We start from the raw sequence: 15,357 nt of genomic DNA, 5'->3' as shown, positions 1-15,357 counted from the left end.
TTAAAGGTAGTATCTCTGAACCTTTTGAGCCGTCTATGGAAGCTGTGCAAACCATAACTAAATTAAAAGAATCTCTAACTCACACTCCAGTTCTTGGGTTCCCTAACTATTCTTTATATTTCTCTCTTTTCCTTTCTGAAAGACAAAGGAATGCCTTAGGACTCTTAACTCAGAAGAATGGGGACAGACAGAGACCTGTAGGGTACTACAGTATACAATCAGAGCCAGTCACCAGAGCTTATTCTCCAGTCTTTAAGTGGTTGCAGCTACTGCCAAATTAGTAGAAACAACAGCTGATGTACTATTGGGAAATAATCTAGATGTATACATTTCACATGCACTTTCTGCCATCTTAAATTCTACTGTAACCCAACACCTTTCTGCAAGCTGACTTCATATGAAGTTCTTCTTCTAGCTGCCCCCAATCTTAAGATTACACACCGTAGGGGCTTTAAGTCCACGCCTGATCCCAATGATAATGTCATTGATCATGACTATTTTGATTTAACACATCAACTTTTATATTCTAGAAAAGATCTGCAAGAAACTCCACTCTTCAGTCCTTCACTTGTGCGTTTGTAGATGGCTCCTACCTAAAACCTGAAGCTTCTAGTTCTATGTATTAAGAAGGATACACCGTTACCACGTAGTAGAGGTTTTAGAAAGTGGACCCTTGCCTGAGGTAACCTTGGCCCAACAAGTTGAGCTTATAACCTGAGCTGGAGCATGTAGGTTGGTACAAGGCCAGTTGGTTAATATATACATGGATTCTCAATATGGGTATGGAATAATCTTTTATTTTGGAATGTTATGGAAACAGAAAGAATTTTTAACCTCCTCAGGACAACATGTAAAGAATGATACTTTAGTGGTCACTTTGCTGGGAAATCTCTTATTACTTTCTGAAATAACAGTTATAAAAATACAAGCTCATCAACCCAAATGGGCCTCTAAACAGAGGTATTAAAGGGAAACAGATTGGCTGACAAAGCTGCTAAACTGGCTCCTCTGACCCCCATTCAGAGATATTTAGCCTCAACAAGTGAGCAAAATAAGAGTTCAACTTATTTTAAGGGAATTAGAACAGGCTCTCCAAAAATTCAAGATTGAAGAATTAGAGGTCTTCCCCCTCCTCTTGTTAACTCCCAATTACCATTCATAACTTATCCGTGTTTTCAAATAATAAAACAATATCAGCAGTTAGCTCCAGAAGAAGTACTCAGTTGGAGCTCAAGAGTGTGTTATCTAGATGCCACTACCCGTTTATGGATGGGGCCTGAATACACACCAGTAATACCTCAAGGTCTCCGCCTCACATTATTACTAGTTCGTCTATTTGAAATCAAATCTATATGGGAGGAAGATCTTATTGCCTGTTTAGATCAGATTTGCTGGGGAAATTTTAAGGCAGCAGCCCATTATCTATATGAGGTAGGAAGTGGACTACTGTCAGAATTTAGACTAATGCTAACGGCTGGAGGAACTGAAAATAAAAGGTATCATTCCCCCCCCCCATATATGTTTTTGGATGGGACCAATGCCAGATTTGTTATAATGGGCAAAATACCCCCTTCCCTGAACCTCGGATTGAGGATCCAGGGGAAGAGAAAGAGAAGGAAAATGGCATATCCTGTCATTACATCAAAAAGCTGCCCTTTCCTCCAAACAAGGTCAATGGAAAGCTGAAGGATGTCAGATAAACCAGCAAAGAGGATTGTGGATGGGACCAAATAATCAGTATGTACCTCCTAAGGATTTACACATCCTAGTAGCTACTAGTTTTTTATTCAAGAGATCATTTAGGATGGGACAGTATAAAGAACAAAGAAATGCTATTGGGGTCACATTTGGAGGGCTGCAGATAAGGTAGTCAGACAATACCCAACCAGTGCTGAATCTAATCCAGTGAAAGCACTCAGACCCCCTGTTGGCAGGTACCCTTTTCCCACTAGACCTATGTTCGAATGGCAAATGGATTTTATTCAGTTACCTTCCTCCCAGGGATACAAATATGTATTGGTCATGATTTGTAGATATTCTCATTAGTAAAGGTTTTTTCTTATAGGAATGCCACTGCCACCATGGTGGTAAAGAAACTTTTAGAAAATATAATTCCTACTTGAGGTACTCCAGGAATTCTCTGTAGCAATTGAGGAACTCACTTTACTGGACAAGTTATAACTGCTATGTGCAAAATTTTTCCAATTGTACAGCACTTGCACTGTCCATATCATTCCCAATCCTCAGGACTGGTAGAAAGAACCAATGGTATTATAAAGAATGAATTAGCTAAATTAACCTCTTCATTAGGACTGGCTTTGTTCTCATAAGTTAACCCCTTTTGAAATTATAACTGGCTGCCCTATGGGTTTACCTTATGGGGTTAACAATTTTGAGTCAAATTTCTTTTCTACTAATCTGTTAAAGTATTGTCAAGGATTAGTTCAATATATCGAAGATCATGCTTACCAGCTGCAATATGCATATCAAACAAGCACACTTGTTTCCAATTCCTCAAATTATAAACCTGAACCAGGAGATTATGCGTATTGGAAATGTCACCAAATTAAGGACTCCTTTGAACTTCGATGGAAAGGATCTTATTTAGTGCTATTAATTAATGATTGTGCTGCAAAATTACAGGGAGTAAAATTGTGGATACATCTATCCTAGCTGAAGAAAACCAAAGTTCCTAAATGGGTTATTGAACTAGCAGCAGGACTAAAACTGAAGTTTAAATGCTGCCCACACACTACCACTAATTGTCCTCCACCAAAGGTTGAACCTTCCCTCCAACCTATGCCAGAAAGTGAAAGAATGGAAAATCCAATTGGCTGAATTGCTACGAGTAGGAATTAACTCAACAGCAATGGATTTTTTTAATACTAACTTACCTTATTTTCTACTGTAATCATTGTATATTGAAAATGGGAGTGTTAAATACATTAGGTTGAAGTCTGTAGTTTGGTCTGTTTAATCATAGCAATAATTTTGATAGTTGCTATATTTTATCCATTGTCTGTTACTTACCGACATTATTATGGGTTTAATTAAGATAACTCTAATCTTCTCCATATGTATCTTAAATTCAGCCTAGGAAGAAAACGCATTTGTAAAATTAGCTCAATCAGTTGCTGGTGCAGGGAATTTAACTGATTGTTGAATATGTCATCATAATCTTAAATCTGTACAAGGCAACTCAGGTCCTTTAGCTTTCCCAATATTAACTATCACGTTATCCCTCCACCAACAAACTCTAGTTCTGCTCTAAAACAAGCAATAAGGATTAAATTGTGGCATTCCCCTACCATGCCATCTCATTCAAATATTCCTTGCTTTAATCTCACAGGTATATGATGTCTGGTTACTGACTATAAAGGAGCAAAGGCAGTTAAGCACCAAGTTCCCTGTGTACAGGAAGGAGAACGAGGACTACATTTTATTAAATATGGAAACCCTGGAGGCGTAGTGGTTAAGAGCTACAGCTGATAACCAAAAGGTCAGCAGTTCAAATCCACCAGGCGCTCCTTGGAAACTCTATGGGGCAGTTCTACTCTGTCCTGTAGAGTTGCTATGAGTTGTAATCAACTCAGTGGCAGTGGGTTTGGTTTGGTTTTCTTCTTTTATTAACTTTTATTGAGCTTCAAGTGAACGTTTACAAATCAAGTCAGTCTGTCACATATAAGTTTATATACATCTTACTCCGTACTCCCACTTGCTCTCCCCCTAATGAGTCAGCCCTTCCAGTCTCTCCTTTCGTGACAATTTCGCCAGCTTCCAACTCTCTCTACCCTCCCATCCCCCCTCCAGACAGGAGATGCCAACACAGTCTCAAGTGTCCACCTGATATAATTAGCTCACTCTTCATCAGCATCTCTCTCCTACCCACTGTCCAGTCCCTTTCATGTCTGATGAATTGTCTTCGGGGATGGTTCCTGTCCTGGGCCAACAGAAGGTTTGGGGACCATGACCGGTGGGATTCCTCTAGTCTCAGTCAGGCCACTAAGTCTGGTCTTTTTATGAGAATTTGGGGTCTGCATCCCACTGATCTCTTGCTCCCTCAGGGGTTCTCTGTTGTGCTCCCTGTGAGGGCAGTCATCGATTGTGGCCGGGCACCAACTAGATTTTCTGGTCCCAGGATGATGTAGGTCTCTGGTTCATGAGGCCCTTTCTGTCTCTTGGGCTCACAGTTATCGTGTGACCTTGGTGTTCTTCATTCTCCTTTGCTCCAGGTGGGTTGAGACCAATTGATGCATCTTAGATGGCCGCTTGTTAGCATTTAAGACCCCAGATGCCACATTTCAAAGTGAGATGCAGAATGTTTTCATAACAGAATTATTTTGCCAATTGACTTAGAAGTCCCCTTAGAGCATGGTTCCCAAACCCCTGCCCTTGCTCCGCTGACCTTTGAAGCATTCATTTTATCCCGGAAACTTCTTTAATTTTGGTCCAGTCCAATTGAGCTGACCTTCCATGTATTGAGTGTTGTCCTTCCCTTCACCTAAAGCAGTTCTTAACTACTAATTAATCAGTAAAAAACCCTCTCCCTCCCTCCCTCCCTCCCCCCCTCGTTGGTTTTCTTTTTTATTAAATATTATCATGAATCATCTAGGTATTATGATAATTGATATCAGGATTGTTTAACAACCTTAAAGGAACTATACCGTAAATATGACAAATAGAATAATCCTATTTATGACAATCCCTGTTCTGAGAATTATACTAAGTTAGAACTTAAGTTTGAAAGACTTCAAATATGTAACAGCAATCTCGTTGAGACATGGCTATTGCAAGTAAATTTTTCCATTCCTGAGCCTTGCACCAGTACTGTTACTTGTGCTGTTTACAGTTATGTGTTCTTATATGGGGGATCTAATCACAGTGGTTTAAGCAACCCCTTTCCCAGGGACAGTCCTTATGCATGGGCTATTTCGTATGCAGATGGGTGAAGAATGCAAGGGCAACGTACCTTAGGATCAATGGGTGTCCCCTTTGACGTTTATTCCCAAAACACTAGTGTACATTGGACGAGTGATATCAAACTAATTTCAATAACCAGAAGAGGAAAAAAAAAAAAAAACATGAAAATTCCATAGCAGAACAGCCAGCATGGGGTTGGTCATTTTTAATGCATTAATTATCTCATATGGTATAGCATAATTAGAAAAATCTTTATGAAACCTGTGTGTCACGATGGCACAAATAGCTGACAACACTGCTGACAGAATGTCAGCTCAACAAAAATCATTAACTTCTCTGGCAAAGGTGGTCCTGGACAACGGATTGCATAGACTTCCTATTGGCACAACAAGGAGGTGTATGCCTGGTAGCCAAAACATCTTGTTGCATCTTGAATAAATACCTCCAAAATTGTGGAACAAGATATCCATAAAATTAGACAGCAGGCTGTTTGGCTGCACTCTATTTCTCCTTTACAAACTCGATTATTTGGGTGGCTACCCCAAGGGATAGGATCTTGGGCTTGCTCATTCCTGTAAGGCATTTTAATGATAATAATACTAATTGCCTTAATCTATATTTTGTTCAGATGTGCAGTCACAAAATTAATAAATGCCAGCACCCTAAAGCACGACCAACTCCTAAACCAATAATGTATACTAATTCTGTCCCTTTCTGCAATATGATCAACAGAGCTGTAACTCTCACCTAATTACCCTGGTGAAGAACCAGATGGTATCCAGTGAAAGCTAGACTGTGAGTTTAACGTAACCGTCATGGCTTCCATCTAGGAGCCCAGCAAAATCCAGGCATCAAGAAATCAAATTGTTAGAAAGAAAAACATGAAAATGTTACTCAATCATAATCTTAGTTCTTTGTCTTTACTTTAATCAAGCATAGCTCGTAAAAAATTTACTCATAATGAATCAGCGCCTGTCAAAATTGCATGAAAAATACTTATAGATTGTATTTCTTTGGATTTTGGTATGTTTATAGCCTGAGTGCTTGCAGCCAACTTTCCATTTTTGTTTTCTGATATGTCACAATAAAAATTTCTTCGTTGTGGAGCGCTTTAGTGAAAGGTGTTTCTCGACAACATAATACAGAGCAGTGAGGAAAGGATGGGCTTTTCAAAAAGAGTGCTTAATCCATTTAATATTCACATGGAAAGATGAAGCCTGACTTACCTCACATCATACACAAAACACAACTCCAGGTAGATTGTAGATCTAAATATGGAAGGCAAAGTAGTTATATTTCCAGTAGTTAATAAAGACCTTAAGGTGGGGAAATATTTCTTAAAGAGGATACAAGAAGCACTAAGCATCAAAGTCTTATGTTCAGCAAAAGTTACCAATAACAGAGTGAGAAAGCAAGCCACTGTGCAAGAGAAAATATTTGCAATACATAAAGTCAACAAAGACTCATATTCAGAATATAGGTCTATAAGAAAATGACAATTCATTACAAAAATGGATAAGAGACTTGATATCCAGACATCAAAAAACATGAAAATGAGCTCAACCTCATTAGTAATCTGCAAAATACAAATTAAAACTACAATGAGCTACCACTATATTCCCACCAGAATGGTTAAATTTTAAGAGATGTACAATAGTAATTATTAGCAAGAATGTGGAACAACTGGAACTCTCATACATGTATGATGGGAGTGTATATTGATATATCCGTTTTCGAAAACTGAGATTATCTCCTTAATTTATGTATGGGTAACAAGCAATTTCACTGCTATACATAAACCTAACAGAAATATGTGCACATGTGCCACAAAAGATACCAATGTTCACAGCACTATTATTCCTAATAGCCAAAAACAGTAGACTATGCAAAAGTCCATCAATAGCAAACTCAAAACCAAACCCACTGCCATAGAGTTGGCTCATAGTGACCCCATACCGTTTCCAAGGCTGTAAATCTCTATGGAAGCAGACTGCCAAATCTTTCTCCCGTGGAGCCACAAGTGGTTTCAAACTGCCTACCTTTTAGTTAGCAGTCATGGCTTTAACCACTGCGCCATAGTAGATGGCTAAATTGTGGCATATTCATAAAAAGAAATACTACCCAGCCATCAAAATGAATGAACGATAGCCTGACAAATCATGGGTGTATCTCAAAAACAATGTTGAATTAAAAAAAAAATCAAATCTTTACTTGACACATGTTAATTAATCTGTTCAAGTGTATCTCTGTGATACAAGAATTTGAACCTCAGGATTGAGAAGAGGATTAAGTGAGATGATGCACCTGGATTAATAAATGTCAACTATTATTATAGCAGGCCACTTTTCTGGAAATGGGCATTAGAGAACGGTGTGGAGTACTTAAGCGCCACCTAAAGCTCCCTAATATTAGCCACCCCCTTTTCCTCTATGTTTTCACAATTGAGCTTGACCTCTTTAAGAAGTCAGCCATGACTGAAGAAAGAGGAATGCTGGGAAGATACGCCCAGCTCACATGTGGAGCATGACGGGAAAGGAGGGCGGAGACTAAGGTTGCGCACGCGCATTTGGCCGGGTGTTGCGTTGCGATGGACTAGGCGGAAGAATTATACTAAGAGAAAATAATCCTCAACCTGGTGCGGGGTCTTGGATCCCATCTCCATTACCCTATCCGGCGTCCCCCTCGGGAGCAGGGAGGCGACTGGGAGCAGAGAAGCGAACAGAAGGTGCGTAAGGCCGCAGGGACAGCGGGCGGGGCCGCGCGGGGCGGGGCGGGGGCCGCGGCCACGTGACAGGCAGGCGCTGGGAGGGGGCGGTGCCGGGCGGGCTGCGGGGCTGACGCGGCTGCAGGTTTCGCCGCAGGGACACGCTGACAGGAGTTTGCGCGTGGTGTTTTCTCCGTCTGAGGAGAAGTTGCAGGGTTAGTACACTGTGGCCGGCGTGGGAATTATTGGTGGGAACGAGAATTTTGGAACGGAAGCGGTACTTAGGGGAGGGATGAGCGACTATAGATGGTTCTAAGTGTGGCAAATGGTCAAAAGTTCTCATCTCTTCTTCTGAATAGGCTTTTTAACCAGTTGCAGATTTCTGTGTCTGGCTTGGCTATTTGAATAAAGACAACTTTGGAAGGCTTCATTTTTGCCTCGGTTTAATACATGTAGTTTACGTTTACTCTTGTTGCCCTGTAGTCGATTCTGACTTTGTGTGTGTAGAGTAGAACCGCTCCATAGGATTTTCAAGGCTGTGACCAGATGGCCAGGCTTGTCTGTCCAGGCGCCTTTTAGGGGAAGAGAATCTACCCAATGGCTAATAGAAAGGCAATTGTGAAGCAGGGGTCAGAGGTGCTCGTTCTTGGGCAGGGCTGGACATTGGCCCCTATGGAGACTCTGACAGGTGCAGGTGGCTCACTTTAATTAAGGACTGACTTACTGTTGTGATGGCACCTCGATTTCAAATCTGTCGTCAGGCCAAGAGTGGGGCCCTTAATGGAGTCCTCCAGGTAAAGACTGAGTGAGAGGTGCGGGTGGGGAGCTTGGCGTGCCCCCCTTTGAGAGAGAAAATCTGAGATGGGCCTCGAAGTACTAATTCTCATGGAGTCGGCAACTATATCTGGGTTCATTCCTCTCAGAACTTGGGATCTTCCTCTTATCTCTTGGTTTGCTAGTCTGTTCACCTAAAAAACTTCCAACGTATGTTAAGACCAGAGTGCTTATCTTTTAAGTTATTGGGGAAGTGGGTGCTGTTGTTGGAAGACAGTTTACTTATGTGGAGACAGCAGAAAACAGCAAGAAAGGAGTACATAATTAGTCAAGGGCCCAGAAGAGTTGTTTTTCAAATGGCCAGACCTAAAGCCTTGTGCTCAACACAGAGTTTTTAATAGTACAAACATGAAGGGGGAGGGGGGACAAACCTGAGTACCAGTCCTTTATGTTGTGTTTTAGGAGACCAGCTGTTCATTACCAAGAAGAAATCTATTAGTTCTAGGGGAATTCTTTTATACCAAAAAATAGAATGAAAGAACCTTTGGATGGTGAATGTGACAAAGCAATGGTACCACAGCAGGGGCTTCTGGACAAAATTAAAGAGGAACCTGACAATGCTCAAGTAAGCATTTCATCTTAATTTTTTTTCTTTAATTCTTTCTTTTCTGTTTTGAAAAGTGACGTGAGAGTTTTACTTAGGCAGTTTTGTTTTGTAAGTTAAAACATCTCACCTGATTTTTCCTTATTAGATGAGTAAATAGATTTTTCTATTCTTTAAATAAGAAAAGATCTTCGTAACTATGTGATATTTCTTCCTGTAAAGGGAAAGTAATATGTATTTACCTTTTTCCCCCACATTTAGCAGTTTTAAAAATTCTCTTGTATCTGAGAGTAGTTTCCTTTTGCCTTGTAAATATGTGTAGTTTACTCTATGCCAGGCCCTGGGGATCCAGGAGTGATCAAAACCAATTTAGTCCCTTTGCTCATAGAGCTTCTAGGTTAATAGGGGAAATAGACATTACATAAGTAATTGATCAAATAGTATATATAATTACGAATTACAACCAGTACTCTAGGAGACAAGCTGAAAACGGGGAATCTGACATAGTTTTAGCTGGGGGTAGGGGGTGGCTAGGGAAGGCCTCCCTGAGGAAAGGACTTACGAGCAGAATTATGAAGAATGAATTAACTAGGCAAAGAGCATGGAGGAGAGTGTTCCAGACAAGGGAACTGCATAAGGAAAGCCCTGAATTGGAAAGACGCATGGTTTTTTTTGAAGAACTGCAAGTCCAGTGGGCCTGGATCAAAAAAGGTATGAAAATGCTGCTGCTGATGACGATCGTAGCAATAACAGTGATGTATGGTATATGAAAAACTATATCAATATGTAGTGTACACTATATTGTAATATGTGATATCATTAAGTTATTATTATTAACACAATATGTGCTTATAGGAGCCCTGGTGGTGCAGTGGTTAAGTGCTCGATTGTTAACCAAAAGGTCAGCAGTTCGAAACTACCATCCGCTCTGTGGGAGAAAGATGTTGCAGTCTTCATCTGTAAAGATTTCAGCCTTGGAAACGCTATAGGACATTCTGTTCTGTCCTGTAGGGTTGCTATGAGTCGGAATCGACTTGACAGCAGTGAGGTTGGGTTTGGTTTTATATGTGCTTATAATGTGCCAGACGCTATTCTTAAAAAATCATGTCGTTATCCCCAATTTATGAAAACCAAGGCACAAAGGGGTTAAGCGGTTTACCCAAATTACAGCTAAAAAAAAAAAAAAAAAAGGCAAAGACTGGATTGAAACTCAGATAGTCAGACTCCAGAGCCTATGCTATTCCACTTCCTTGACCAGTCTTTATAGGTAGTTTGGGGTTAGATCATGCAGGGCCTTGTTATTTATTTTGGTGTTTATCCTGAGAGCAACAGGAGGCCATTGTAGGGTTTTAAGTGGGAGAATAAAATAAATAGGTTTGTGTTTGGAAAGAACATTCTGGCTACTGTTTAGGTACTGAGATTGGACAACACAAAAGTCAATGTGGACAAACCAGTTAGTTGTTTTGGCAAGAAATGATTTTTTTATTTCCTCTTGGACAGTTCTTTTGTTTTATCCTTTGTATTTATTAACTTTATTGCACAAGCAAAGCAAACATTATTTTATTTATTACATCATCTCAAAGGTAGCGTCATTTCAGAACTGGGATGCCAGGTAGGTTTTTTCTCTGTCATTAGCTTCATGCCTACCTAGAGAGCTACACTGAGAAGAGTTCTGAAGTAGTGTCTACAGGATGTGGGGTTGGAGATAGTGGCATCCATGACACATTTCTCTCTAGATGGTAGATTCTTCCTTTTCTTCTGTCAAAAGTAACCATTTGTATACCAAGTTTTGTGGATTTTACCTTTCCTATATTTTTTTAATCCATCTCTTCCTTTTCATCCCTATTTCATTATTTCTCATCAGGACTTTTATGACAGTTTCCTGCTTACGCGTCTTCCTTCAGTCACATACTCCACCAAACCACTGTACAGTAATGCCATTGTACTCTTTATAGATCTGATGGTTATTCCCTTTAAAGACCCTTTCTTTTCGTGCTTTAGTTGAAGGTTTACAGAGAAAAATAGCTTCCCATTCAACAATTTGTACACAAAATGTTCCAAGACATTGGTTGCAGTCACCTCCATGTGTCAGTCCTCTCCTCATATCTGCCCTGGGTTCCCCATTACCTTTCATTTGGTTTTCCTACCCCTTCCTGCCTTCTCATCTTTGCTTTTGGGGCAGATTTTGCCTGTTTGGTCTCATATAATTGTTCTAAGGAGCTCGTTCCTCTCAGGTGTTATTGTCTTTTTTGTAGGCCTGTCCGTTGTCTGGCTGAAAGGTAGTCTCTGGGAATGGCTTCAGTTCCATGTTAGAAGAATGTCTTAGGGCCATAGTCTTGAAAGTTTCCTCCAGTCTCTCTATCAGACCAGTAAGTCTGTTTTTTTTAATGGCTTTGATTTTTGGTCTGTGTTTTTCTCCTGCTATGCCTAGGACCCTCTGTTGTGATCCCAGTCAGAGCAGTTGGTAGTGGCGACTAGGCACCATCTAGTTCTTCAGGTCTCGAGGCTGTGGTTCATGTGGCCCATTAAACCTTTAGACTAATCACTTCCTTGAGTCTTTGGTTTTCTCTACTTTCCTTTGCTCCGGTTGGGATGAGACCAGTAGTTGTATCTTAGATGGCCACTTGCAAGCCTTTAAGACCCCAGACGCTAATCACTGAAGTAGGATGTAGAACATTGTCTTTGAGAGCTATGTTATGCAAGTTGATATAGATGTACCCTGAGTCTATGGTCCTCAGCCTTCAAGTCTAGTAACTTTGCCCCTGAGGTGTTTGGTTGCGTCTAGGAAGTTTCCTTGTGTGTTCTATTGTCTACATTAATATACATGAAGCATCTATAAATGTGTATGTAATACTATCTGCAACTAAACCTGTATCTGCAGGTGAGTGTTCTCCCTTGCACCCTCCCATTATTTAACATACCTCTCTGTTTTTATATCCATTCGTAGATTATTGTTTATTAATACTATTATTTTAGGGTTGTCTGTGTTATGGTAATTGCTGTGATTGCCCTTTATTCTTGCCTTCCTTTCAGTGCCTTCCTTTGCTTTGGTCCTCTACTGCTGACTTCCCCCTATTGTGTAATATCTTTCCCTTCACCAGTATTAACTTCTTTCTGGATGGTGATTTTCCCTCCCTCACCTCTCCATCCTTGGTAACCATCAAATAATGTGTGTGTGTGTGTGTGTGTGTAAAACCCTTTTCTTGGTTTTTCTAATAGTAGTGGTCTTATACAATATTTGTCTTTTTGTAATTGGCTTATTTCACGTGGTATAATGTCTTCCAAGTCCATGTGAGTTGTGAGATTCATTGTTGTACTTTGTCGTTATAAAGACCCTTTCTTCTGTGTGATAAGCATGAACTTTGCAGTGTAACATCCAAAGCTATCTGTGCTTAGGCCAGCTGCTAACCTTTCAGCTAGTAGTTGAGTGTTTGACCACTTGTGCCACCCAGGGTTCTTATTGAAGCATAGAGTAACGTTTACAAGTGTCCGCTTTGGTTTGCATGGACTTGAATTTCACTCGTTCAACAAATATTTATCAAGTGTCATAATTACGAAAATAACAAGCGTAAGAGCTAGCATTTTTGTGTGCATATGTTTACTTGGCTACATGTAAGTCATCGTACTATGTACTTTATTTGTATTAAATCCTTTAACCCTCATAACAGTCCTATGGGTTAGGTAATATTGTTATTTTTATTTTACAGATAAGGAAATTGAAACTAAGAAATGTTAAATAACTTCTTGTTTAAGAGCTAGGATTACATCTGCTTCTGTCTGCTGTGGGAGCCCATAGTCTTTTCTGTTGCGTTTTGTTGACTGGGTGCTGGGTGCTGGGTACGCAGAGGTGAAAAAACAGATGTGGTCCCTGTCCACTTAAGGCTGCAGTTTTGTTTGTGTGTCTTAGAGATTAAATAAATTGTCATTCAAATAAATATGAAAATATGTTTTATATAAATGCTGTAAGAACAGAAATGGGAGAAACTACAACGGGGAGCTTAATTTTGCTTGGAGAGCAGGGTTTGAATTCATTATAGCAGTTATATTGTATTTGTACTTCTATGTGGAAGATAGTTTGGGTTTTGGAACAGAGAGACCTGGGTTTGATTCCCACCTCTGCACTTAGTATCTTTGTGACCTTGGGCAAGTTGCTGAACATCTCTAAGCTTCACTTTCCTCATTTATAAAAAAGAGTATAATACTTCCGACCTTATAGGCAGCACCTTGTTTGGTGCCGTGTTGTACATCATGGGAAAGGTGAATTAATGCGGTGGTTCCTAATCTTTGGCATTTAGTAGTCCAAAGAAATTTCAAAAGTAACTTTGGTAATGGACATAGGGCTGTTAGTTATTTATTTTGCTAAATGTAGGGGGATTAAAAATACAGCTACAATTTATTATCACCACTGTTTCAGAAAATTACATTTTTTTTTCAAACTTTTTATTTTGAAACACGTAAGGCCATTTTGACACTCTCCTAAAAAAGGTGGGGGGTGGTGAGTAGGATGGTCATAATCTCAAAATATAAAAGACAGCCCTTTTCAACATAGGTATGTTTATTTTTTAAAAAATTTTTTTCATCCTTACAGTTTATTTTAAAACAAATTTTAAAGAACATATTAAGGAAAAACCTGATTTAGGCTGTGATGATTTTTGTTTAATGAGCAGATTGCATTGAAACTCATTTTTTTTTGGCATTAACAGAGATGACAGCTTGTAAATCTGTTGACTGAAATTATATTGATTTGATCCAGATCATTCAAATTTAATTTTATCCATTGCTGTCTCATAAACACAGCCTAAAAAAGTGTAGTGCTCAGCGTTGGAATAAATATGTGCTCCCATCTATCTATTCAAGATTACATTTGAAAGGTAGACATAACTATTACAACCTGTTGCAGTTGAGTGAATTCTGACTCCTAGAGACCCTATAGGACAGAGTAGAACTGCCCCGTAGAGTTTCCAAGGAGCGCCTGGTGGATTCTAACTGCTGACCTTTTGGTTAACAGCCATAGCACTTAACCACTATGCCACCAGGGTTCCTAACTATTACAAGAGAGTGTCCAATTCTGAATGATCTTCTTTGTAAAAATTAAATCTAGTCTACTTACAAGTTTTGGCTTTTGAGGTATTTGTGAAGGTTATTAGAATTAGAATGTAGAAAAGATGAATAGGATAGAATAATGTTTTGCCTGAATTTCTAGTTTACTTAGATACGCTATATTCATTTTTCTTTCTTTTTAAAGGAATACGAATGTACCCAACAGTCAAAAACTCAAGAAAGTGAACTGAAAATTAGTGCAGTATTTTCAGTCAGTGATGGTCCTCTTGGTAAGAAATAGAATTGTATAATTACAATTAATATTTGTTTATTCTGACTAGTAGAATTGAGGGAAAGCACCCGCTGATATAAATCTTTCTCTTCATTTAGAGCAGTGATTTTTATACTGTAGGTAGCTGGTTTTGAGCAGCATTTTAAAAAATGAAATAGAGTAAGATTATATCAGAGTACAAAATGCATGTAGTAAGGAAATGTATTGTTTCAGGTAACCTGTTTCAGTTATTAAATTATATACATATACAAGCAAATGTATGTATGTGTCCTGGGTTATAATGTAAAATGTAGTTCTTACCATGGGTCATGGTAAAAAAAAAGCTTGAAACCTCTTTATTTTGGAGTGGTTATTGCCTTGTTGGAGCCCTGGATGCACAGTGGTTAAGAACTTGGCTGCTAACCAAAAGGTCGAAGTTCGAATCCACCAGCCACTCCTTGGAAACCCTATGGGGCAATTCTACTCTGTCTTGTACAGTTGCTGTGAGTCGGAAGCAACTCAACAGCAGTGGGTTTAGTTTTTGGTTTTTATTGCCTCATTAATATTGGATTTTGAGACTGAGGAACTTTGTCCTAAAAAAAGACAGAATGTATATGTATTCGTGTTGATACTAACACTGTCTTTTTCTTCTTATTTTGTTTTTATAGCTCAACAGATGACCCCAAACTTTCAGTTTTCTCTTGCATCACCTGGCCAGAATATATTGCTTCCTTCTGGTCCAGCCATGGCTATTCAGGTTTTTTGTTCCGGATGTAAAAAAATGCTTTATAAGGGGCAGACTGCATATCATAGAACAGGATCTACACAGCTTTTTTGCTCTACACGGTGCATCACTGGATATGCTTCACTTGTCTGCTTACCACCTCCTCCCAAGAAAACCTGCACAAACTGCCTGAAGTATAAAATTCTTGATTACATCCCCTTTTATATTTTTGGTGTATATATAGTTTATTTCAAACATGCTATTGTTACTTTAGATCTGTTTAATACATTTCAACGGAAGTAGATTTTTAGCTAATTGAG

General features: G+C 39.3%; 1 protein-coding gene across 5 annotated transcripts in view; it reads left to right on the top strand.

Moving 5' to 3' along the window:
* The first annotated feature begins 7,483 nt into the window (after window positions 1-7,483).
* ZMYM6 (zinc finger MYM-type containing 6) overlaps window positions 7,484-15,357 on the top strand; it is a 40,281-nt gene continuing 32,407 nt past the window's right edge. For 2 of the 5 annotated variants that reach the window (XM_049878710.1, XM_049878714.1), the window contains exons 1-4: window positions 7,746-7,839; window positions 8,861-9,023; window positions 14,248-14,332; window positions 14,982-15,231. In XM_049878710.1, the coding sequence (XP_049734667.1) occupies window positions 8,931-9,023; window positions 14,248-14,332; window positions 14,982-15,231 (428 nt within the window). In that variant the 5' untranslated portion in view covers window positions 7,746-7,839; window positions 8,861-8,930. Of the gene's footprint in view, window positions 7,646-7,745; window positions 7,840-8,860; window positions 9,024-9,594; window positions 9,714-14,247; window positions 14,333-14,981; window positions 15,232-15,357 lie in introns of those variants that run through there. The other 3 variants (XM_049878711.1, XM_049878712.1, XM_049878713.1) reach the window with 3 other exon arrangements.

This window comes from Elephas maximus, chromosome 3 (assembly GCF_024166365.1).
Source record: "Elephas maximus indicus isolate mEleMax1 chromosome 3, mEleMax1 primary haplotype, whole genome shotgun sequence".
Taxonomy (NCBI): Eukaryota; Metazoa; Chordata; class Mammalia; order Proboscidea; family Elephantidae; genus Elephas; species Elephas maximus.
Note: the sequence above shows the minus strand (reverse complement) of the source record. Positions and strands in the feature narration are given on the sequence as shown.